The 25,590-nt window shown below is 50.7% G+C and overlaps 2 protein-coding genes and 1 non-coding gene across 11 annotated transcripts in view; all 3 read left to right on the plus strand.

Moving 5' to 3' along the window:
• Positions 1-8,732, plus strand: part of TOGARAM1 (TOG array regulator of axonemal microtubules 1) — a 37,681-nt gene extending 28,949 nt beyond the window's left edge. For 6 of the 7 annotated variants that reach the window (XM_071426018.1, XM_071426020.1, XM_071426021.1 and 3 more), the window contains 4 exons: positions 2,401-2,590; positions 5,137-5,356; positions 5,635-5,721; positions 7,811-8,732. In XM_071426018.1, the coding sequence (XP_071282119.1) occupies positions 2,401-2,590; positions 5,137-5,356; positions 5,635-5,721; positions 7,811-8,052 (739 nt within the window). In that variant the 3' untranslated portion in view covers positions 8,053-8,732. The other variant, XM_071426023.1, reaches the window with a different exon arrangement.
• Positions 8,733-9,576: 844 nt separating this feature from the next.
• On the plus strand, positions 9,577-25,124 carry PRPF39 (pre-mRNA processing factor 39). 3 transcript variants are annotated; one of them, XM_071426030.1, is made up of 14 exons: positions 9,577-9,703; positions 13,321-13,672; positions 14,038-14,163; positions 14,800-14,918; positions 15,670-15,837; positions 16,491-16,647; positions 17,741-17,848; positions 19,719-19,883; positions 20,192-20,318; positions 20,408-20,676; positions 21,219-21,403; positions 22,611-22,685; positions 23,247-23,367; positions 24,435-25,124. In XM_071426030.1, the coding sequence occupies exons 2-14, from the start codon at positions 13,343-13,345 to the stop codon at positions 24,483-24,485; spliced, it is 2,001 nt and encodes a 666-aa protein (XP_071282131.1). In that variant the 5' UTR covers positions 9,577-9,703; positions 13,321-13,342; the 3' UTR covers positions 24,486-25,124. The 3 variants fall into 3 exon arrangements, with proteins under 3 accessions (XP_071282131.1, XP_071282133.1, XP_071282132.1); XM_071426032.1 differs by lacking the exons at positions 9,577-9,703; positions 13,321-13,672 and adding an exon at positions 14,563-14,672; XM_071426031.1 differs by lacking the exons at positions 9,577-9,703; positions 13,321-13,672; positions 14,038-14,163 and adding an exon at positions 14,234-14,672.
• Positions 20,759-20,844, plus strand: LOC139590742 (small nucleolar RNA SNORD127). The gene has a single exon (XR_011679422.1). It is a non-coding gene; the product is annotated as a small nucleolar RNA SNORD127 (small nucleolar RNA).
• Positions 25,125-25,590: the final 466 nt, after the last annotated feature.

Below are 25,590 nucleotides of genomic sequence, written 5' to 3' on the forward strand. Positions count from 1 at the left end.
CAGCAATTCTTTTCTTCTATATCAAAACTTGCTTCCATCTCTATTCCTTCTTCAGACTCTACATTCAAAAATCTTTCTGCCAAGCACACACACATATCTGTGAGACTTTCTTGTCAAACTTTCATCCTTCCCAACAGATCCAGTCATGGATTACCCAGGATAGTGTCCATGGTAAAGGCCACCCCTTGGTCTCGTGCCCATGTAGAGGTGTCACCTCTTCCCCAGTGACCTGAGGCCCCACCAAGTTGGAAATAACTCTCCCTTGTTTGCAGTCCAGCTCTACCCTTGACACTTCACTCTGCAGCCTGACCCAGCTGTTGCTGTTGTGGTGCTCCTCACCAGCCCAACTCTGAGGCACAGGATGGACTTTCACTGTCAGCCCCTCTACCTGGCCAGGGATGTTCTGCCATTCTCCAGCAGCCAAATCGGTTTCCCTCTGTGCTGCCAATTTTCATTTTTCCACCTTTCCAGCCACTCCCTTAGAGCACCATCCACCAGCCAGTGCAGAGGGAGAGTGTTGGCCCCTTGCCTTGCTCAGGGGTGTCCTGGAGGTTGTCAGCTCTGCAGCCACACAGCTGCTTCCATGTCTTGCTGGTTCCTCCAGTGAGGAGAATGTGTCACCTCCCACCCTCTGCTGGCTGGTGCTGTGCTGGGGCCTCCTCAGCACTGTCACTTTGGCTTGCTTTGAGACAGTTTAGTGAGGTGGACACTGAAATGAGCAATGACCTCCCCTTGATTCCTTGATTCCAATCAATCCATTTCTGCCAATAAGGAATGAGATATGAGTAGATATAAGTGAAAAAAATAGCAGTTTTTTAATGGAATCCCAACAGGCAGGGTGGAAAAATGTAAATAACTGCTGGATAGCAAAGTGCTAAATCTCATTAACTCCCCAGGACAAAGAAGAGACCCAAAATACTGGAAATACACATTGTTATCAGGGATGGCCTTGGGCTTTGGACAAAGGGACAAGCTGGTGTCAGATCCCTCTTGGGAAGCCTGGTGGAGCAGTTCCACAGCAGACAAAGGCCTGGCAGCTCATCCAGCATCAGCTCCTCCCCACAGCAGGGCAGGCAGGGCAGGGGCCACTCAGGGCTGTCTCTCCCTGGTTGGTGCTGCCCACAGTGGTCTGGAGTGGGGCTGCTCTGCTCAGGCTGGGATTCCTCAGCTGTGGACAAGCACTCACAGAATTCATCCTTAAGGCAGCTCAAACATCTGCCTGAGCAAAGAGCAAGGAACTGCAAAGGCAGCACCACACAGAGAAATCCCACAAAGTGCCTGAGTGGGGGGATTTTACAAACCCCCAGGACAGCACCACACACACACACACACACACACAGGGTCCCTGGCTGAGCTGGATCTGGGATACAGGAACACTGAGGAGCACCCCAGGACACATCAGTGTATCCTTTCTGGGAGGGTGAGCAGGCCCTGGCACAGAATTGCCAGAGCAGCTGGGGCTGCCCCTGGATCCCTGAAGTGCCCAAGGCCAGGCTGGACACTGGGGCTGGGACACCCTGGGACAGTGGGAGGTGTCCCTGCCATGGCAGGGGTGGCACTGGGTGGGGTTGAAGGTTCCTTCCAACCCCAGCCATTCCATGGTGTGTGATTCAATGAGTTGAAAAAGAAGCACTCCCAGATTTAAAGGGAGCCAAAAACTGCATCCAAGAACACAGAGTTCAGAGGGCTGTGACTGCAGTGTCTCTTCAGAACCAGAGTTCTTTAACACAACCCTCCACAGTTCAAAACAATAACTGGTTCTTCATTTACTGATCAATTTTGATTGCTATTGCATTCCCCATCCAAGCCTTGTGTTCAGGAATTAGGAGTGAGGTAATGACTGCCTGGATGGTCTGTAAATACCTGGACAGAGAGGTGATTCCACAGGTTTTAGGGTTCTTTCCATGACTCCCTAATGAGATCAGGTGCCACAGGGAATTTGGTTTTAAATATTCTAGGAAGAGCTGTTGGGTTTTCAGCTCAGCATGGAGAGTTGCTGAGGTAACAGCTGCACTGGGGTCAGCCTTTAAAGTACTCTGGAAATAAAGATTTAAACTACAATAAGTTTGGGGCTTTTGGGATAGGGTTGGTTGTGGTAGTGGGGTGGCAATGGGAGGTGTGTTGGGGTTACTAGTGGATGAGGGGACAGTAAATAGTGGGGGTTTGTTGTCAGTCTGATCAGATTTCAGTGGGGTGGCTATGATGTAAGGCAAGTTCCCAGTTGTTCCCAGTCACAAAACCACCTGCATTTGGAGCAGAGTGGACATAAGACTTTGGGAACAATAATTACTATTAGGTGATTTCTTTTAAATTCACCATATTTAAGGTAAAACTTTGTGTTTACTTCTGCTACTGAAGAGAATGTTGCAGCTCGTGGAATGCCATTTCCCTTTCCCACAGGGACAGCACGGAGAGCCAGGAGGCCGCTCGCAGAGCAGCCCCTCGCAGCGCCCTGGAGGGTGAGGAGCACCTCAGGGACCTCGTGGGCTCCCTGAACGCCAGAGATTTCCGGGAGCGCATCCGCGGGGCGCGGCAGCTGCTGCTGGACACGGAGAGCAGCCCCGGCCTGGTGCTGCCCAACATCGTCAGGGTAACTGCCACACCTCCTGGTGCACGCTGACAGGGGGTGACAGTCCCCTCTCGCAGACCCCCAGAATCCCAGCTCCCAGCGGAACAAAAGGGCCACAGCGCAGGCCTGGGGTAGAACTCGGGGTAACTTTGTTAGATGGCAAAACTTCCCCTCGTCCCAGGACCCTGAACTGGGGGCAAACAACAGCTTATAAACTGGGGGAGGTGGGGAATACAAGGTGTATAAACCAATGAAGGATTTCAAGGAAGGACAACAGCTTCAGTGAACTAATGGGGTTTGAAAGAATACAAAACTGACAAGGAAGTTTCTAGGCAAAAGGGCAGGTTCAGGGAGAGACTGGCATTTTGTGAAAGGAGGAGTAAAGAAAGTTCTGGGGCAGGGGTATGGATAGAAAGGGTTTAAAACTTGGCAGAAAATAGATAGGTAACAAACAAAAAACTAACACTTAACTAAACTAAATAACAATAAAGGAACAAGTCTAGTTTTTAAAACATAAAATACAAAATGGGCAACCTGTGCCACTCTAAAGGCAGAGAAAAGGACAGCATAAGGAAATTACAAAATTACAAATTAAACAGCAAGCACATTAATAAAACTAAAAAGCACACTCCAACAGGTAACACTGCCTGCCACAGGCTGGCATTCAGAGGGCTTAGAGCTGGGCTGATGTCTCAGGTTCAGCTTTTGTATTTTCACATTCTGTGCTGCTTTTGTGTGTGGGTCTGAGCTTCATATGAGGAGATGCTGAGCTCTGTGCACAGAGCAGGGAGACAAAACAATTCCTGCTCCAGCTGGGCACCAAGGACAAATGATCCAAACCTCAGGCCCAAGAGTGTCACTCTTGCACCAAGAATAACACAGAAAGAGGCTGGAGGCAGGATTGTAGAAAGAGCAAAGAAGGCTTTATTCAAGAGAACTGTGCAGATTTTATAGAGTGATACGATAGATTCTCTTTGATTGGCTAACTAACAAAAACATCTTCCTCACACACTGTCCTTGAGAAGAACAGAAAGACAAAGTAGAAAAACTTCTAAGTTTTAACTTTCTAGTAGAAAATCACCTGCAGATTGTTTATACTTAACAAGTTCTTACATCCTTCCAACTCCCTAAAAATTCTCACAAGCTACTGTAAGAAATGCTTGCTGTTTCTCTCTTTCTGTCCCATGGCATCCATACAAGAGCACAAACCCCGTGGGCTGGAGAGAGAAAAACAAGCAGGGTGGGACTGCAGGGGCTAAAGCTGGAATGGGACAATGAACTGCAAGGTGCAAATGGAGCAGAACTGATCCCAGGGAGAGACCCCGTGCCCGGCCGTGCATTTTGGGGCCATTTTGGTTGATCTTGGGTGCAGGCCTGGCTGGGCTCTTGTGCTGCCCAAGGTGGATGCATGGAGGAGATGCTTTGAATCAATCCCTGCTTTATTCTGGAACTCCATCCAGCCTCTGCTCCAGGGCAGCCTGCACAAGGCATCAGGGTCACCAAATTTTCTCAGAAAAGTCTTGGATCCTTCTTGGAATAAGGATGATGGACAGAGAGCATTGAGGAGCAGGGGGGTCTGTGTGAGGCACTAAGGGAGGAAAGGAAGGGAACAGGAGGAAAAATGTGGAATTTTTCACTCAGGGCACTTTTGAACCACTGCCCTGAGAAGCTGTGTCTGGCCCATCCCTGGCAGTGTCCAATGCCAGGTTGGATGAGGCTTGGAGCAGCCTGGGATAGTGGAAAGTGTCCCTGATGATGGCAGGGGGTGGAATGGGATGGGCTTTAACATCTCTTCCCATGGAAACCAATCTGTGATTCCATGATTTCTGGAATCTTTGTGGTGTTTTTCACACCACTCTTGGGTAAATATAAAATATGGAATAGTTGTGAAAAAAGCAGAAACGATTAATGAAGAACTGTAAAACTGTCTCTAAGTAGTGTTACAAGTTTTTGTGTGGGAGAAGGTGAGGAAAGTATTATGCCAAATTTACTTTGCTAAAGCTCAGGATGAGGATCCTGTCCAATAGGAAAGGAGGTTCTGTAGGAGAAAGAAACATCCAGCAGCTGTAAATTACAGGCAGATACAATGGAAGGAAACCCAAGCTTGTCCTCCAGCAGTGCCATATCTTTGTGTGGAATGATGGAATTGTGCTGTGGAACCTCCTGGTGTCCAAACTGTGGATGGGTTTGAAACTTTGAGACATTCCCTGTGCTGAACAGAGCCATGTCTCCCTAAAAATACTGGCTGGCAGGAAATGTGGGTCACACTGAGAGTTACTGTGCCTGGAGTCACTGCACTGCAGGGCTTCAGATCAGATCAATGCATGGGGTTAAAATAGCAAATCTGGCTTGACTTGCTTAAAAAATGATCCCAGGTATTTGCATATCCCAGAATCCCAGAATTTGAGTGGTTTGGGTAGGAGGGACCTTACAGAACATCTGTTTCCAACCCCTGGAGATAGCAGAGCCATCACTGGCCAAGGTGGACAATTACAGGGTAGCACTAAAGCAGGTAATGAGCTTTATTGATTCCCAGTTCCACGGGTGCTGCTTGGATGCTTTTCCAGATCTTCGATGCTTTCAAGCCTCGCTTGCACGATTCCAACAGCAAAGTGACCCAGGTGGCTTTGGAGGCCATGCACAAGATGATTCCACTGCTCAAAGACAATTTGTCACCTGTGATCAACATGTTAATTCCTGCCATAGTGGACAACAACCTCAACTCCAAAAACCCAGGGATTTATGCAGCTGCCACAAATGTGATCCAGGCTCTATGTCAACACTTAGGTGAGCAATTTGTTTTCTCTTAATTTGAAGCAGTTTTAATTGTAGTGATTAAGTTGTAAATTGAAAGTGTTACTTTTTCCAAGAGTTGCACAGGGTTGCTACACTATGTAAAAATCATTGGGTTTATTCTCACCACACAAATCACCTTGATATTGCTCAGTAGTGCTTTGGTTATTTTTCCATAGCATTTTCTTATTTACCTTTTCCCATATTGTGTTTATTTCCAGATAATTTAATTTCCATTTAAGAATTTAAGGTGTTTTGCTCTTTGCCTTTAGACTCCTCCCTGCTCCTGCAGCCGTTCTGCACAAAAGCCCAGTTCCTGAGTGGAAAAGCAAAGCAGGACCTGACAGAAAAGCTGGCTGGTAAAGTGCTGCTTTCCTTTGCTTGTTTGGTTGGTTGGGTGCCCTTAATTAGGGAAATTAATTGCAAGGTGAAGGTGGGTCTGTACCTTCCCTTCTGTCTCAGGAGGTTGTACAGCAGTTGTCACATTTCAGCTCTTTAATGGAAATTGGAGCTATTGCTGACAAAACAAAGGATTAGTGTTAGCATTGGTGTTATATAGTCAGATGGAAGATCTATAACTACCTGGAGTTTATAAATATTTATAAATATATTAAGGATTTAATTTAAATGTAAATTCCTCATCTATTTAAATACCTTAGGATTAACATTTATAAATACCTTAGGCATATAATAATTTTAACACAGCATTGTATTCCCTCTGCCAGTGCTCATTCCCTGATGCTCTTGCCAGGAATCCAGACTGGTTTGGGTTGGAAGGGACCTCAAATCCCAGCCAGTGCCACCCCTGCCATGGCAGGAACACCTCCCACTGTCCCAGGGTGCTCCAAGCCCCAGTGTCCATCCTGCAGGGATCCAGGGGCAGCCACAGCTGCTCTGGGAGTTCCAGCCCAGCCCCTCCCCACCCTCCCAGCCAGGAATTCCTCGAGAAAAGCTGAATTTCCATGCTTTAAATGGACAAGGAATGTCTTTATGGGAAATATTCTTGAACCAAACATTTCCTTGGCTCATTTTCAGAGCAGTTCTGTGTGAAATGGAACTCAATAATACAATGGACAGGCTGTTCTTGAAATATCCCTAAATTTGAGGGTGTTAAACAGCCTTTAAACAGTCCCTCTCTTGCTGGGATTTTTGGAGTGTTTGTATTATATATCAGAAGAGGCTGTTCTGGGAGAGAGGGAAACATTTGCTAATGAAACACTGAATTCATTCTTGAGGAAAATATTTCATCCTATAAACATATATATTTATTTTATACATATTTTAAATGTATGTGTGCAGGGCCTGGAGGTGGACTTGTGATCCTTGTGGGTCCCTTCCAGCTCAGTATATTCCATCATTCTATGATTCTATATTTACAGTATAAGGCTGCTTTTTTCTTAAATATCTACTGCTTATTTGTGAGATAGAGGGGGAATTGGAAATACCAGACCTTACACTGTGAAAAATAAAGGTCCTGATGAGAATCCTAACTGAAAAAACCCAATCTAAAATCCCCTTCATTTCTTCGAGGTTTTTTTAGCTTAATGGAAAGTGTAATTATCAGCAGCACTGGTGTTACTGTGTAAACTCCTGGGAGAGGATAATAAAAGGAGTGGTTGTGGGAAAATCTGGTATTTTTTATGGGAGCTGATGATGTTGCAACAGCAAACTTGTGTACAGCAGCAGTTTGAGGAGATGATTTAAGTGCTTTTAAACTCCTCTTAAAGGCAGGGATCCCATCAAAATTGTAATTTAAATGAATATTTTATCCTGACCACTGCTTGCTGCCTTGCAGAGCTGGTGCTGGAGCTGAACCCCTCTCAAAGGCCAGGATCCCATAGAAATTGTAGTTTAAATGAATATTTTATCCTGACTCCTTCTTGCTGCCTTGCAGAGCTGGTGCCGGAGCTGTCCCCTGTCAAAGGCCAGGATCCCATAGAAATTGTAGTTTAAATGAATATTTTCTTGCAGAGCTGGTGCCAGAGCTGTACCCCTCTCACATGTGGGGATAACTGTAACTGAAATGAGTGTTTTCTCCCGGCAGAGCTGGTACCAGATCTGTACCCCTTTCCAAGGCAGGATCCCATTGCAATTGTAACTGAAATGAATGTTTTCTCCCAGCAGAGCTGGTGCCAGAGCTGTACCCCTCTCACACGTGGGGATCCCATTGCAATTGTAACTGAAATGAATGTTTTCTCCCAGCAGAGCTGGTGCCAGAGCTGTACCCCTCTCAGAACTGGGGATCCCATTGCAAGTGTAACTGAAATGAATGTTTTCTCCCGGCAGAGCTGGTGCCAGAGCTGTACCCCTCTCAGAACTGGGGATCCCATTGCAAGTGTAACTGAAATGAATGTTTTCTCCCGGCAGAGCTGGTGCCAGAGCTGTACCCCTCTCACACATGGGGATCCCATTGCAAGTGTAACTGAAATGAGTGTTTTCTCCCGGCAGAGCTGGTGCCAGAGCTGTACCCTCGGAAGCCCTGTGCCGTGGAGCAGAAGGTGCTGCCCGTGCTGTGGCACCTGCTGGGCAGCTCTGCCGGCGGCGGCTCCGTGCCCGGCCCCCGCACAGCCACGGCTGCCTTGGCCCAGGCGCTGTGGGCGCAGATGGGCCCTGGCCTGCTCACCCAGGCCGCGGCCCAGCCCCCGCACATCAGGAAGAACCTGGAGGAGCTTTTGGAGACGGGAACGTAAAATCGTAACATGGCCGTCCCTGCAGGTGAAGCTCCAGCGCCGCCTGAGCCGGGCACACGGACGGACGGCGCTGCCCTGAACTGGGCACGGTGCCTGAGGGAGAGCCCTGGAGCCGGGCTGGGCTGGACTGCACCGGGAGAGACCAAGAGCCAGGCTGGGAGAGCCTGGGAGCTGAACTGGGCTGTGCTGGGAGAGCCTGGGGAGCTGTGCTGGGCTGGCCTGAGGGCCTGGACTGGCTGTGCTGGGCCAGTCTGCAGGCCTGAACTGGGACAGTGTGTGGGGCTGAACTGGGCCATGCTGGGAGAGCTGTGCTGGGCAGTGTGGGGCTGGCTCCCCTCATTGTCACCAGCACGGCCATGGAGGAGCTGCTCCAGCCCATCTGTGCTTCCCTCCAGAGGCTCCAGCCCAGGACCTGTCCCTGGATTGCCCATGAAGAACCACACGGTCACATCATCACTGCACTGTACATGGAGAAGTGGAAGAGAGTCCTGGACACAGTGATGCAGTGCTGTTTGTGAAAAACATGTATTTTTGTACTCCCACAGGCAGTGGTGCAGTATTTGTTGTCTCAGGGCTGGGCAGTGGGGAGAATGAACCCTGACCCTTCTTCAGCTGCAGGCTCTGGACACATTTGACATGGGACACAATGGGATATATAAATAAAGGGATTTATTTCTGTACAGGGATGTATTTCTGCAAAGGGCTGGGGAGGAGGGGCTCAAAGCTGCTCTGCTCGAAGAAACCCGGTGACAGTGGCTGAACGTGAGCGCAGATGTGCTAAGGTGGGCAAGAGGCTAAAGGCACCTGGCCTGGACCAGGAATAGTGTGGCAGCAGGGCCAGGACAGTGGCTGTCCCCCTGTGCTGGCACTGCCGAGGCACCTCCAATCCTGGGATTGGCTCTGGGCCCCTCACTTTAAAAGGGACATGGAGGAGCTGGAGCATGTTTAGGGGAGGGAACGGAGCTGGGCAGGGGCTGCAGAATCCCTGAGGAGCTGGGCAGGGGCTGCAGAATCCCTGAGGGAGCTGGGCAGGGGCTCAGCCTGGAGCAAAGGAGGCTCAGGGGGCCCTTGTGGCTCTGCACAGCTCCTGCCAGGAGGGCACAGCCAGGGGGGTCGGGCTCTGCTCCAGGGCACAGGGACAGGAGCAGAGGGAACGGCCTCAGGCTGGGCCAGGGCAGCTCAGGGTGGGCACAGCAGGAATTTCCCCATGGAAAGGGGGCTCAGGAACTGCCCAGGGAGGGTTGCAGTGCCCATCCCTGCAGGTGTCCCAGGAATTCCTGGCCATGCTGTGGGTGACATGGTTTAGTGGTTTGAGGGCTACAGTGACATTGCTGCGTGGACAGCGGGACTGGGTTATCTTGGAAGTGTCTTCCCATCCAAATGATTTTGGGATGTGTTTCCATTGGGGGCTGTATTTATTCTATTCCCTTTACCGGGTTGTACCTATTCCCGTACCGGGCTCTGTCACAGCCCTGCCCCTCAAGGACCGGCGCCATTTGGCGGGAAGGGGCGGGCGCTGGGGGCGGCCGGTGCGCACGCGCGGGGGCAGGCGGGCTCGCGGGCGGTGCGCGCGCGCGGGGCGCTGTGCGCGTGCGCGGTGCGTGAGGCCCGGGCGAGGCGGCGGCGGCGGCGGCTGTGGCGGCCCCGGCAGGTACCGGCGAGGGGCGAGGGACTGCGGCAGCGAGGGGTCAAGGGGAGGAGAGCGGGGAGCTCCCACAGCGGCCGGGAGCACCCGAGCCGAGGGACAGCCGGGACGGGAGGCCGAGGCGGGCGGAGGCTGGGCCGGGCCGGGCCGGGCCGCGCGCGGGGCGCTCCGAGCGCCGTGTGGGCCCCGCGGCCGCTGCCAGGCCTCGGCTTTGCTCAAGAGGGGAACTCTGCCGTGGGGGTGTATCCCGGTATCCCTGTGGTATCCTTGTATCCCCGTTGTCTGCGTTGAACGGCCGCTGGGCGAGTAACGGGCCCTTGCGAACCGCTCCGCGCCGCGCGGTTTGTGACGTTATTGCTCAGACTGGGCCCCGAGAGGCCCTGATGGAGAGGGAACGGCCTCAGGCTGGGCCGGGCAGGCTCAGGGTGGACATCTTCAGGAATTTCCCCATGGAAAGGGTGCTCGGGCCTTGGCAGGGGCTGCCCAGCGAGGTTTGGAGTGCCCATCCCTGGAGGTGTCCAAGGAATGCCTGGACGTGGCACTCAGAGCTCTGGGCTGGTGGTGAGGTGGGGATCGGGCACAGCTGGGACTCGATGGCCTTGAAGGGCTTTTCCAGTAAATGATTCTGTGATTCAAACCCAATCCCGGCCCGGCCGCGCTGGGCCCGGGCAGCGCCGGCCCTGCCCCGGGTGGATCCAGCAGCGCCTTATCAGGGGTGTGAATGGAGCGTTCTGGGCAGAGCTCAGATAAGGCGCCGCATTCCTGCCCTTCTGCAGTTTCCCTGGTTTTTTCCCATTAGTTCATTCACGTTTATGAGCGGCAGTTTTGTGTACAGCAGTCTTTTGCTGGTAACAGGCTGAGTAATACATGTTGGCATCAATTATTTAATACCAGTGTGTGTAGCTGTCTGATACTCTGATTCAGTTGTTTAGCCTGTGTGATGTCAAATGCTTTGGAATTAACGTGAAAACCCCTGGAGTTAAGGTGGGGGAATAAAGGTTAAGGTGGGAACCCCGGAATGAAGTTTCCCTGGTGTGCCCCACCCCTGGACCTTGGTGACCTGTTGCATTGGCTGGTTTAAGCCATGGATTGCTCTCAGATTTTGGGATATGCCAGGGATCTCAGAGTGGAAGGCGTTTGGCTGGGAGAGCTGTCAGACAGACTTGGTTTCAGTTTGAAGCCGCGTGTGCCAATCCTTGTGAGTTTTCACAAGCCCAGCCCTTGTGTGCCCATCCCTACAGCTTCTCCCTCATCCTTTTTTCCCTCCTCATCTGAATACACCTGGATTTGGAGAGCTGTTTTTTTAAGATGGAATATGTGTTCTGAATCAGCTAGAGAGAGAAAACATCTGTTAAACATCAGAATAAGTTTAGGTTGTGAATTACTGCATTTCTAATGATGACAGAATCCATGGAATTGTTAAGGCTGGTCATTAAGCCCAGCCATTCTCCCGTGCAGCCAAGGCCACCTCGTGTCCCCAAGTGCCACGTGCACAGGGCTTTAAATCCCTCCAGGGATTTAAATAAAATCCTCCCCAGGGATGTGGACTGGGCAGCTGTGCCAGGGCTGGACAGCCTTGTCATGAGGAAATTTCTCCAATATCCAACATGAGCCTCTCCTGGTGCAATTTGAAGCCATTTCCTCTCGTCCCATCACTAGTTACCTCTGTCACTGTTACATTAAATTTTAGAGCTGTAAATAGCCTTGAAACTATTTTTTCTAGTGTTGGGGCTGCGGTTTGTGTCACTCCCTCCCCTTTCCACTCGGTTTTAGAACCTGCATGAGGCACCCTCAGAAGTGCAGCAGCCTTTGAGTGATTCAGATCTCTGCCTGTTGCACTGGGAAAGGCACAGTGATACTCTTTGATACTTAATGTATAACTTCATGTTACAAATGAGGGTTTTTTTCTCAAAATCGAGGGTCACTGAATGGTTTGGGCTGGCAGACACTGCAAAGGCCATGGAGTTCCACCCCCTGCCGTGAGCAGGGACGCCCACCAGTACCCCAGGCTGCTCCCAGCCATGGCTGCCTAACCATGGAGAGCAGAAATACTTTAAAAAGCAGTTATTAGAAAACTTGCAGCGTAGGCCACATGGACTCTTGAACATTGTGCCAAAGTTCCTTGGCTTGGTGAACTCCTGGGAAAACAGGAGCTGTTATCCCAAGAATTGAAGCTGCTGAAGATAAGTGAGAGAAATTTTTCCTTTCTGGCAGGAACTTCACCCCAGTGTGTAGCAGTGTCTTCTCCATGCCCTTGTTGAAGTGAAAGCAGTGCTCTGCGTGTTGTCTCTTCAGGTTTTCAGTGTGAAAGAACTCTGGAGACTTCTGGGCTTGTGCTTTCTTTTTGAAATCCCAACTGTATTTGCCACCTGCTGCAAGGAGAGCACAGGAGGAGCCAGGAGTGCAGTGCAGCATGTGAGGGTGTCAGTCCAGCACTGTCCTTCATGGCAGCTGCACTCAGAGCTGGGAGCTCTTGTGTCCTGCAGGGTGGTGTCCCTGGGGGCACAGAGCCACCCGGGGCACGGAGCAGGCTTGGCTCAGTGTCCCTGCCCCAGCTCTGGGAGGGAAGGCTGGGATCAGCCCAGGCTGGCTGGCACCCAGCCAGGTCAGGCTGGCCTGGTGCTGGCACAGCAGGGCAGGGCCAGGCCGTGGCTCTTGGCAGGGACATCAAAGGAGGAGTGGGAGGAAGCAGGAGTTGTCCCAAGGGCCGGGAGGAAGCACCTGGGACTGAGGGGCTGCAGGTCAGGGGCTGCCAGAGCATTTCTGTGGCTCTCTGGTGCTGCTGGGTGTGTTTGGACATCACTAAATGGGACTGAGTTGGTGCTGACAGGCATTCTTGTCTTTGCTTTAGCCTGGTGTTGTGGGCACCTTTTAACACCTGTTTATTTCACAAAGAATTCACTGACTTGTACTGAGTAGGAAAATTGAATTAATTTAGTGACATGGGTCCGTGGTGGCCCTGGCACTGCTGGAGTGACTTGGACCTGATGGTCTCAGCCAGCTTTTCCAGCCTTAGTGTTTCTATGGAATTTGAACATAATTCTTTATTTAGGATAAACTTCCACTGGACTCTTACAGGAATACTGTAATGTTTCACTTTTATACCTTGTTAGCTCCCGTGATAGGTTTTTAGAAACCCACTGTTGTCATTACATTGCAAGGGTTCCATATTGCCAGAGTTTGGTACCTCCTTGATGTTTCTCATGGGCAGCTCCTCCAGGCACTGACTCTTCCTTGTCCTCACAGCACCCAACTGACTCCAGTTCCCCTCAGCCAACCAATCCACCCTTGTATAACACTCTTCTTACTGGCTACAGCTGTGGCCTGTTAACATCAGGCCTGCTCCTAATCTCTAGTAATTGGTTCAGCTGCAACTCTTTAGGGGGTAAGATTACATTCTATACTTCCTTTATTTACCTATATTCCATCCCCCTACACCCACAATGATTTGTATGTGCAGATGTGAAAATCGATGCCGTTAATATTTTTTCTTGTTGAGCCAGGCTGATGTGTGAGGCAGGTGCCATGGGGGTGGTGGTGACATGCAGGGATGCCTGGATCACCTGAGCTGGGATCTCAGCCCAGCTGTGCCCCAGGAGTACTGAAGGGAGCTGTTCCCCCAGGATCCAGACTCACAGCGGTGCCATGGAGAACACAGAGAGCACGGAGGAGGAGCAGCCAACTGTGGGCAATGAGAGCGCGGAGCCCGAGGCCGAGAGCGCGGCCGAGGAGCAGCACATGGACTTCAGCACCGAGATCATGAGTGTCACCGAGATGGAGCAGTCCCCAGACAGCTCCCCAGACCTCAACGAGGACAACACGCAGGAGAGCGAAATCCCAAACATTGAGAGCTTACAGACCACAGATATCGAGGCTGACTTCCCTCCGGATTTTGACAAGTTTTGGAAAGTAGTAGAGGACAATCCGCAGGATTTCACAGGATGGGTTTATTTACTGCAGTACGTAGAGCAGGAGGTTAGTACCTGCCCCTGTCTTTCAGTTTCCCTGAAATAAATAAACAAAGAAAACTAAAGTTGTGCAATTCCAGTGGCAAATGTAGAATGGGCATCAAGCTGTCACAGACACTGATTTAAGGCAGCCGTCCTTGCCACTGCTGTCATTTAATCATAAAATGCTGGGATGGTTTGGGTTGGAAGTGACCTTAAAAAGCTCATCCAGTTCCACCCCCCTGGCATGTTCAGGGACACCTTCCAGTAGCCTGGGTTGTCAATGTCAAAATAACACCAGGCATTTCTAACACAGTGTTAATAATTGTATTTAAAATAACCTGAAGCTGTTGCTAAGGGAAGCACTGATTGTGCTCACTCTGTTTCCCACAGAACCACTTGCCAGCAGCCAGGAAAGCCTTTGACAGGTTTTTCTCACACTACCCCTACTGCTATGGGTACTGGAAGAAGTACGCGGACCTGGAGAAGCGCCACGACAACGTCAAGCAGTCAGACGAGGTACGTAGGGCCCGGGGCCAGCGCTGCCACCAGTCCCAAAGCCACCAATGACTGTCCCACTGCGAGTCATTGGGCTGCCAGTGCCTGCCCTGCACGGCCAGGGCGCGAGGGACGTGTTTGCACGTGTCACAGCTGTGGCATTTGGAGCTAATGTTCTCTCTCTTTGTTGGCAGGTGCGTTAAACCTCTACAGTTTGTCAAGCTTTGCAGTGCAAGCCTCTGTATTACACTGCAGCTTAACAAGTAGGGCAGGGCTTTTCTGTCACTTCCATTTATTACTCATTTTCAAAACAATAATAGTTGGTTTGCTGGTCACAATTGCTCCATCTTATTGCATTTTTGGTCAGACGCTGTCAATGATGCTCTAATGGGTCTGTGCCCTATGGTCTGTACCCCAAAGCCTGCCCACACAACCTGGTCAGAATGCAGGGACCGCTGCGCTTTGAAGATCAAGACTCCGCACGTGGAGATCAGAACATTGCCATGTTCTATCCAACCTCCACCCGAATGGTAATGGTAGATTATTTAAACAAAATTCCAGTAATTAGTATTTCTAAGGTTCACCGGATAACACAGTGTTGCCTCTCTCTTAGGACCCCATTAAGGATTTGAAGTACAGTTCATGTTCTCTTCATAGGTCTATCGCCGAGGGCTTCAGGCAATTCCTCTTAGTGTTGATCTTTGGATACATTATATTAACTTCCTAAAGGAGACTTTGGACCCTGCTGATCCTGAAACTAACAGTACCATCAGGGGGTGAGTTGGGAGCAGCCTGATACCCATACACACCACTGGGATCAGGTTATTGTGTTTTTAGGACAAGGGGCAGAATTATGACAACCTGGTGTCACTGTAAGGGTTTTTAAATTAAGAGGTGATGGAGCCAATTTCCATAAGAAGGGGGAGACTGTCCAGTGTGGTCAAGGGGAAGAAGCTTGAGAGCTTCAGACTGGATGTCTGAAGACATATTAAGAATTACTTAGTGCAGCATTTGGAATCCTGGAATTTAATTCCTTGGCGTTTCCAGGGTAGGGCTAGCAGTGTGTCTGCTGGCTGTGGCTGGCAGTGGACCCAGTTAAAGGGTTGGGCTAGAGTTTGATCAGAAGAAGGCATAATTGAACTGGAATTGAATCTGAACCAATGTGCAGAATTGCTGCACAGCTTTTGGGTGTCACGCTGCTGCACTCGTGGGTTTGGAGTCTGTACAACACAGAAGTGGTAAAGGTTGTGTATTTTCCTAATATCTTGTGTTCCTGCCAGTGGCTTTTGCTGTTGCCTGTACTTGTTCTGTTGTGGAAGTGCTGGAGGCAAAAAATGAGTGTGAGCTTTTGGAATCTCTAGACACCTTTCTGTAAATATCTGGAAAACACTCTGAAGTATGTAAATAATTAATATAAGTCTAGTTTCAAGGAAATGAGGATGCTCATAACCTTTAATAAGGGCCAGGACTTTCCTTTCCTTCTGGTCCTCGTATCCAGAAACCAGTGTAAAACCTTTCCTTTTCCAGAGCCTATGAACATGCAGTGCTGGCTGCTGGGACAGATTTCCGTTCTGACAGACTCTGGGAAATGTATATAAACTGGGAAAATGACCAGGGAAACCTAAGGGAAGTTACATCCATCTATGACCGCATCCTGGGAATCCCAACGCAGCTCTACAGCCATCACTTCCAGAGGTAAAGGGAGAGCAGGCAGTTCATGCCATGAGCACGAGAACTTGGAACAGGTTCATGTAGTTATTTACTTACATACTCAGGCAGTTGGGGACTGATTGTTTGAAAGTACTGATGCACATTTGAGGAATTTGGTTTTAGGTAAATTCAGAGGTTTTGTTGTGGAATAAGGACAGGCTTTGGAAGTGTGGGGGAGAAGAGAGGATGTCTTTGAGAAATCAGAATGAGCAGTTCTGGACTTTATTGCTTGTGCAATGCCCAAGTGTGGTGAAGCACCAATTTAACTAACTAAAGAGGAATCCTGGTTAAGTTTTAGACAGTGGAATTCTGCATTGGTAGGGAGACTTGAGCAGCAACCTCAGTTAAATTGCACGCAGTCTTTCCCACATCTCTTGGTGTGGGAAATCAATTATTTCCTTTATAACTGATTTTGTCCTTTGCCATCTCTTTTCCATGGCAAGGGTTCTGTCCTTTGGCACACGACACTTGTGAGGGTGATGGGTGCTGGCAGTTGTGGGTGTGAGCTGGCAGCACTCGGTGTCACTCAGGGGCCATGGAGCAAAGCAGAACCCCCTGGGATTCACAGCTGTGCCCTGTTGGGCAGCAGTGCAGCGTGAAACAGCCCCTTTGCAGTGCCTCTTTGTGGCTTTTGCTAGGTTTAAAGAGCACATCCAGAACAACCTGCCCCGAGACTTCCTGACCACAGAGCAGTTTGTGCAGCTGCGCCGGGAGCTGGCGGCCGCCAGCGGCCACAGCGGCGAGGACGGGGACGAGCTGCCCTGCGGCACCGAGGACATCACCGACCCCGCCAAGGTACTGCACACAGCACCACCCTGCCCCTCTGGGCTGGCCAGGCCTTGCACTGCAGCCAGCTCTGTGCCACTGAGGGCACACTGAACCTGCCAAGGTACTGCACACAGCACCACCCTGCCCCTCTGGGCTGGCCAGGCCTTGCACTGCAGCCAGCTCAGTCTGCTGGGGCTGGGCTGTGCCCAGAGAGCTCCTGCACAGCAGTGCCCTGTGGCACTGAGGGCATTACTGACCCACCAAGGTACCTGCACACAGCACCACCCTGCCCTTCTGGGCTGGCCAGGCCTTCCACTGCAGCCAGCTCAGTCTGCTGGGGCTGGGCTGTGCCCAGAGAGCTCCTGCACAGCAGTGCCCTGTGGCACTGAGGGCATCACCTACCCCGCCAAGGCACCTGCACAGGCACCTCTGCCCTTCCCTGGGGCTGGGGCAGGGCTTCCACTGCAGCCACTCAAGCCCAGAGAGCTCCTGCCCAGCAGTGCCCTGTGGCACTGAGGGCATCACTGACCCCATCAAGGCACCTGCATGGGGTGGGCACTGGCACCCTGTCCTTCTCTGGGGCACCTGAGCTGTGCCCAGAGAGCTCCTGCACATCGCTGCCCTGTGGCTTGCATGCTAACTGGACAGCCCCTTCCAGTGCTGAGAAGTGCAGGCGTGTTAAAGAAATGTGTTAGAAAATGAAAGGAGTGGTGTACAAAACCTAAGGAACAAACAGTAATTATTCCAGGTCAGCAGATTGATATCTGTGGTCTAAAAAGCTCCTCATCAGCAGTGGCCTGGGCAGGTTCAGACTGTTACAGGCCTAGGAAAGCCTGGAGCTGTCCAGAGGAATTGCTGCTGGTGAAAACACAGACACACTGAAACCAGGGCTGACTTGGATCCAAATCCATCCTTAATCTCCAGTCAGCTTTAGCACAGGATAAACACCAGTTCAGCTGTGTGTGCTAAGGCCCAGGGCTCCATCAGGCAGAGTGGAGAAGAAGCTCCCAGCCCTCCCCTGGCTGCTCAGGGAGAATCCATGCACGTCCCTGGCACAGGAGGCAGTTACAAAGGTGATAGCATGTCTGCTTGTGTTACATTTTCTGCCATTCTGTTCTAGCTGATCACTGAGATAGAGAACATGAGGCACAGAATCATTGAGATCCATCAGGAGATATTTAACCACAACGAGCATGAAGTCAGTAAGAGGTGGACGTTTGAGGAAGCGGTAAGTGGGGTGGGGTTTGTGTGAGGCAGCACCAGCAGTGGTTTGGGAGCAGGACTGGGAGCTGGGAATTGTGTGAAACAGCCTTAACCTTAACTGCTGGGAGGGGATTGAACAGAGACTCAAAGTTGGAACAGTTTCACTTCTCTGCCGTTTTTCTTGTGAAGAGGCACCTGGTGATGTAAAGATCTCAGAGCAGTGCTTGGAGAGAGGCAAGGTGCTGTAATGTTTGCTAAGCCAGTGAGTCCTGGGAATTAGTGCTGCTCATGCCTTGGGGTGGTGCAAAGGCATGAGGGGATGGAGGGGACTCCCTTTGAAAGGTAAGCCTGGTCTCAGAGGAGAATGAAACTCCTGTGGTTTTGTATTGTAACATTACACACTTAATCAGGTAGCTTTTGTTTTGGACCTCCTCTGTATAATGTATTAAAAGTAATTAATTAAACTAATAATTTGATCACAGCAAATATACAGCTTTTGCTGTAGAGTTAGGTTGGATTCCATTTGAAAAAACAACAGGAGGTTTTCATCTCAGTCTTTATATTTTTCTTCCTGGCAAACATGGTCCTTGTTTTAACTTTACTTCTTATTCTAAAGAGTCCATTGTGTTACCCAGCTGGGACAGATTTTCAGAGACTCTTTACTAGGCTGGGTGTCAGAACTGGTGATTGCCTGCTCTGGGTGGGACTGGCCAGGTGCCTCCACAGCCCAGGAGCTCACAGGCAGAGCCATTGTCTGTAGCTCTGTAGCTGTGACCTGTGGCAGCAGGGAGCAGAGCAGAGTCCCAGATTCCTGCCTTGGGAAGCCTTAAGCTGCCAATCTGTGGGACCTGGGAGAACCCTGGAACTGTGGGCATTGGGCAGGAAAGGTGTGGGAAGCTGAGTGTCCCCTTGCTGCTGGCCACAGAGAGCTCTTGTTAGCAGCACTGTGTGCTCTGGAGCCCCGAGGGGCTGGGGCTGGGGGGAGCTGCACCTGCAGAGCTCAGCCTGTCCATGAAGGACAGCACAGAGCCCACCCAGGGCTGGGGGTTCCCTAGAGCTGTTCCCAGCAGGAATGGGACTGTGAGCTGGGCAAAATGGCCACAGAGTGTTGGGTTCCACACCAGAGATCAGTGAGGAGCATGAAGGGAGGGATTGGCTTTAAATTTCAGGTGGCTTTGAAGAATTGGATTCTCCTTAATTACTCTAAGTTCTTCATCCACTTGTATGGGTTTGGATCTGAGAGGAAATTACAGCACAGGAGAGAGATAATCAAATGCAATAAACATGGTGAGCAAAAGCAGAGGATCTCTGGCAGGATGCCAGACAAAGCAATTGCAATTTAAACAGAGCAATGTTTAATTTTCTGTGCTGAGCTCTGTCCCACCCAGTCCCTCTTGCAGCCACAAGAGGGTTAACATAACAAGACAATGGTGCTGAATTTGTGGTCTCACTATAACCAGATTGATGTAAATATTTGATAGGAAGTCCAGTTCAGTGCTCTGTCTTTCCTTGTCATGATTCTCAACCAAATTCTGAGTTGAATTTGTGGGCTGGGTGTCCCACAGTGAGCACTTCTCCTGTGTGGATGGATGTGGGCAATGTCCAGTGTGTCCATAATGTCACTGCCCCTGGGCTGCCTTGGGTCCTCCTCCAGCATCTCTAAACACTTGCACTCCAAAAGCTCTCTAGGAAAGGAGGTTTCTAGCCTGCAATATCACTGCAGTAAATCCCTTGATCCATACCTGGATAACCCTGGATTGAGTAGATGAGGAGGTGTCCCAGGAGCCCTGGTCACTGAAATGGCAGGAACCGAGTGTTGGTTGTGTGGCTGTTGATTGTTTGACCCCCTTGGTGGTGTGTTTGTAATCACCAGTTGCATCCTGTGACTCTTGCAGATCAAGAGGCCTTACTTTCATGTAAAACCTCTGGAGAAAATTCAGCTGAAAAACTGGAAAGAGTACTTAGAGTTTGAGATAGAGAATGGCACTCACGAGCGAGTCGTGGTCCTCTTTGAGAGATGTGTCATTTCATGTGCCCTCTATGAGGACTTCTGGATCAAGGTAAGGGCGGCAGCTCACGGCTCTGCTGGTGCACACCTTGACCTGGTGACTAACCCTTGTACCCTGTGGAACGTTGTTCATCTATAACTATATCTGTTGCATTAGGAGATGGTCTGCTTGCAACCAGATTTGACTGCTGCATTTGCCAACTGCGTTGCCTCTCTACGTCCTTCCTTACAGAAACTAGTCTAGTGGTTCCATAAAGGTGCTGAATGGGTTTAAACAAAAGAATTTTATCGTTCTGGCATGTTCTTGGAGACAAATACAAGCTTTAACCTGGCTGGTCTCTGCTCTGTTTCCAACCCTAGTATGCCAAATACATGGAGAACCACAGCATCGAGGGCGTGAGGCACGTGTACAGCAGGGCCTGCACCATCCACCTGCCCAAGAAGCCCATGGTGCACATGCTGTGGGCAGCCTTCGAGGAGCAGCAGGGTAAGGGCAGCCCTGCCACAGAGCAGGGGGGCTCTGCTGGGGGAGCTCTGGGGTCTGCCCTGTCCTAAAGCATCTCCCTGCTCTTGCAGGCAACATTGATGAAGCCAGAAGGATCCTGAAGACGTTTGAGGAGTGCATCCTGGGGCTGGCCATGATCCGCCTGCGCAGGGTGAGCCTGGAGCGCCGGCACGGCAACATGGAGGAGGCGGAGCAGCTGCTGGAAGATGCTGTCAGGAATGCCAAGTCCATCAGTGAGGCCTCCTTCTATGCCATCAAACTGGCCCGGCACCTCTTCAAAGTGCAGAAAAACCTGCCAAAGGCAAGAAAAGTGCTGTCAGAAGCCATAGAACTGGACAAAGTATGTGTTCCCTCTCAGCTCTCTTACCAAAACTCAAACCACCCTGGTGTCTTTCTCTGTTTCTGAAGCATTTTGTAAAACGTGGCAACAGTGATGACAGGTGTTGTAACTGGATGTAATGTCCCATTACTGCATGGAGACAACAGTCCCTCTAAACTGATGTTGCCACATCCCACTTTGGGAATCTGGAAGCTTGAACCCTTTTCCCACCAGAAGCACGATGTGCTTTGCACCTTTATTTTAATTTTTAGAATCTTAAACATTCTCAGTGTGTTCAGTGTTATTGGTGTGGGGGCAGTGTTTGGTGGTTTGGTGTCAGTACAGGAATATCTGGCACTGAGATGCTGCCAGCAAAGTGCAGCACCTGGGTTTGTGGTGTTGGTCACTTCTGGTGTGTTTGTGCAACAAACCAGCCCAGGGGGAGGAAAATCCCTTTATTGCCTGTCATTGTGTGTGTTCATGGGGTGAACTGTGGTGTGTAACAGAGTTAAAAACCTGCTGGGAGGGTCAGGTGTGCACCTCCTAATGCCTGTTTTGCACAGGAAAACACCAAACTGTACCTGAACCTGCTGGAGATGGAGTACAGTGGTGACCTCAAGCAGAATGAGGAGAACATCCTGAGCTGCTTTGACAAGGCCATCCATGGGGCCTTGTCCATCAAAATGAGGATCACCTTCTCACAGAGAAAAGTGGAATTCCTGGAAGATTTTGGGTCTGATGTGAACAAGTAAGATGTCCTGTGGGCAATGGCCAAACTGGGGTCACTGGGAGAGTGCTGGGAAAAGGGTGGGGTAGTGGCTTCTGTGAAATTATTTCATTTGTGCCATCAGCTCTTTGTAAGGAGCAGCTGCTTTTCTAAAGCAACCTCCTGGTGTTAAACAGGAATAGATTTGTAAACAGGAATAGATTTTTATACAGGAATTCTTTTCAGACAATTGCCCCTTTTATCTGAAGTGCCCTCACTGAGCAGAGCTCTGCTGCCTGCCAGGTTTTCCTGTGGTTTCCCCTTCCTAAGCCCTATGGAGGGAGGTGCTCCCCAGGGGAATGGGACAGCTCTGTGACACAGGTGTCCTTTGAGACTCTTCCCTGGGAGCTGCTGCTTGTTTCCAAAACTGCACTGGTCAGATTTTTCAGTGTTCAGCACTGTCAACAACTGTGCACTTCTGTGGGAGGATACACCAGAAATGCAAGTTCTAATTCAATGCTACAATGTATTTTTCCTCTTAATTGTCTATTGTTTTTATTTACATTTTTCAGCTAAATAACCCAGAAGGATTAATGACAAGTCAGTTTTTCTGCTTTGTATGTTTTTAACAATAGCTGTCCTTAAATTCTGCTGCCTCTGCATGGCAGCCAGTCAGTGCAAGTTTAGGATCTGAGACAGATCAACACAAAGAATTTTGCAGTTCCCAAATAATCCCAGAGCACAGAATTGAGTACGAGGAATGGTTTTCATCCAGAGCACACTGTCAGAAGCTGCAGGTTTTGTGAGATGCTGCAGATGAGGGGGTGTTTCAATACTTGTGAGAATTATTAGCCAGGGCTCTCCTGTGCTGCATTAACCACACTTGTTCTTCCCTGCTCAATGGGGAAAGGCTGCAATAATTTCCAGTGTTTAAATGCTGGTTCCCACATCTCTGTGCTGCTGTGGGTGGCATCACCAGCAGGCTCTAAAGGAGCAGCTGAATCACAACTCACTTCTAGAAAACTTCTTCATAAAGGAGCTTGATAAAAACTGCATAAAGTGTGAGGGAAGTTGAGCCGGTTGGGAACTGGAGCTGTTGTGAACAGAACCAAGTTGGCTTTCCCTGTTTGTTGGTGGTCACTCATTAGAATGTGTTACATTGCAGTTTGCTGTACTGTTAGAGCTCCCAGTAGGCTTTGCTCAGGTGTTGCAGGTACTGGCAGGGCCTGACTGGCTGTGCTCTCCCCAGGCTCCTGGACGCCTACGACGAGCACCAGGCGCTGCTGAAGGAGCAGGAGACGCTGAAGCGGCGGGCGGAGAACGGGTACGGACTGAGCCCAGCTGCCCTGGGCAGGGCAGGGAGCAGCCTCACCCTGGGGGGTTCCTTAGGCTGTCAGTGGAGGTGTTTGTCAGCTTTGAACCCCCTGATGTGAGAATAGAATCACGTTATTTTAGTCCTTTGAAGTGTGTGCTAAATAGAGCTGTGCTGCCTTAAATATTGACAGAATTGTTTGCATTGGAAGGGACCTTAAAGCCCTAAAACTTGCCATGGACAGGGACACCTTCCATAGGCTGCTCAGAGCTCCATCCGTACTGGTCTTGGACACTTCCAGGGATGGAAATAATTTTGGAAAATAAGTTTTTGAGTTACTGAGTTTTTGAGTTGAGTTGAGCCTAACAGTGCTGGTAAAGTAACTCAATCTCTAAGCATGACCGTGCCTTTGCTGTCTCAGTTTGGGCACCAGCTTTAAAGCCAGCCTGTTCTGCAGCACAGCCCAAAGTGTCCATCCCTCACCCCTGTGGCCCAGGGCACCCAGCTGAGCAGAGTTTAGGCTGCCCAGCTCTGCTCTGAGGTGCCAGAACACGCTGTGTTCGTTCCCTGCAGCTCCGAGGAGCCGGACGAGAAGAAGCTGCTGACGGAGGAGGCGGGGCTGGCGTCGGCACAGCTCATGGACGGGGACATGCAGGTCAACCAGGCTGCCTACAACTACAACGCCTGGTACCAGGTATGGGGCTGCCTGCAAACTTGCAGCTCCTGGGAAACAAAACTCAGCTCCTTGGGGTGCTGGCACCTCCTGGGTGTGCTCCACAAGTGCTCAGTGTTCCTGCGTGGAGCGAGGAGCAGTTTGGTGATTGTCCTGTCACACAGGGAGGGCACAGGGGGAGGTGTGTGGAACTGTTCTGCCCAGACTGACCATGGGGTGCCCCTTTCCTGTGTGCCTGGATAGTGACTGTCTCCAGGCAGTGATTCCTGTAGTGCCTTGGAATGGGTTCTGCTGGTACGTGGCACCAGCAAAATCAGCTTGTCCTCTGGGGCTCTTTCTCCAGGACGTTTTAGCTTGGAATAGAATTGTTGGGGTTGGAAAAGCCCTCTAATACCATCCAGTCCAGCACTGGCAAGGCCCTCACTGACCCATGTCCCTGCTGCCACAGCCATGTGTTTTTTAAATCCGTGGCAGATTTGAGGTGGTGTTGTGAAAAGTGTTGTTCAGACTGCAGAGCTCCCGGAGCTGGGGGAGCAGTGGTACAGCTGGGGCACAAGCCCTGGGTAGCCCTGCTGTGGCATTGTCTGCAGCCAGGTCAGGAATTCGTGCCAAAGTCAGGCAGTGGGAGCAGTCTCATCCAGCACAGACTGTCCAGTGCTAGGCCAGGAAAAATGCCCTGAGCTTCATGCAGAACACTGCAGGAATGGCAGCCTTGAAGCTAGGCCAGGGGAACTCAGGCTGGAGATCAGGGAAGGGCTCTTTCCCCAGAGGGTGGAACAAGCACTGGAAAAGCTCCCCAGGGAATGGGCACGGCCCCGAGGCTGGCAGAGCCCCAGGAGCACAGGGGTGCCAGGCTGGGATTGTTGGGGTGTCTGCAGGGACGGGGCTGCACTGGGTGATCCCTGTGGATCCCTCCCAGCTCGGGACATGTGGATTGTGTTGTGATGGGGATCTGTCCTGAGGGAATGGCACCGCTGTCCTGCATCCCCAGGGCTGCTGTGCTGGCACAGAGGGGCTGGGGGGGCTGTGCTGCCCCAGGGGCTCCCAGCAGGCACTGACGTGGTGGCTGCTGCTGTGTTTGCTTCCAGTACAACTACCAGAACGCCTGGAATTACGGACAGTATTACCACACAACCTGATCCCCGAGGGAGCCGAGTTCACTGTGCTGCAGTTTCAACAAAGATGGAATAAAAAAAATTATATTTTTCTAATTTTGGGCTGTGACGGAACTGTTGTGCCACCTGCTTTTGGTCTTCTGCATGTGAACCGAGCCGCTGCTCACAGGGTATGTGTGAAGCAAGATTCGTGTGCTGGTAACTGATAAATGGTCTCTGTACAATTCTCATTTACCATAAATGATTTTTTTAATTCCCTGCACTAATTTATGGAGTATCAGAAGAATTCTCGTCGGTCTCATGATTCCATAATTGAGTGGGTGAAGCTGTGGGGGTTTGGGTTGGTTTTGCCCCAGAGCTGCCCTGGCCCAGGGCTGGAGCCAAGGCTTGTCCCGCTCCCAGCCCAATGCCAGGGAGCTGTGCCAGGGCCGGGCTGTGCTGGGATTGGGGCCTTGGCAGAGCTGCCAGCACGGGTTCTGTAGCATGGGAGGGGGCAGGGATTAAACCACCTTCATTCTTTTTTAAAAGCACAAACTGTGTTTGGGATGAGTTTTGTATTTAGAGTTTTTCATGTACACGGTGTGAGCAAAACTTTTTTCATTTTGATCAAAGTGATCATTCCCATTTTTGTAATAAAAGCGAGGAATTCAGTAGTGCTCTGAACTTTCTTGGCCTGCCTCATTCGAGCCAGAAGGAAGAACAGAATGCCTGAGTTGGGCTCTGGTGGTGTTCACAGGAGGGCTGTGGCACAGGGACACCTGGGGACACCTGTGGAACACCTGGATCTCTGCCAGCAGAGCTGCTGTCAAATAAATGGAGTGGGATTGTGGGATGGGAATGCTGTGGGGTTGGGCTCCACAGGGGCAAAGGAGCCCTGGCTTGGATGTGGGGCCATGGGATTGTGAAGCAGGAACACTGTGGGACTGTGGGATGTGAATGCTGTGGGAATGTGGAGTGGGAATGCTGTGGGGCGGGAATGCTGTGGGGCTGTGGAGCACCAATGCTGTGGGATCATGGAGTGGCAGTGCTGTGGGATGGGAATGCTGTGGGGCTGTGGAGCACCCATGCTGTGGGATGGGGAATGTTGTGGAGCACCCATGCTGTGGGACTGTGGGATGGGAATGCTGTG

The sequence above is a fragment of the Agelaius tricolor genome, unplaced genomic scaffold (assembly GCF_023055355.1).
Source record: "Agelaius tricolor isolate 1412-34295 unplaced genomic scaffold, bAgeTri1.0.p SCAF_5, whole genome shotgun sequence".
In the NCBI taxonomy this organism is placed as follows: domain Eukaryota; kingdom Metazoa; phylum Chordata; class Aves; order Passeriformes; family Icteridae; genus Agelaius; species Agelaius tricolor.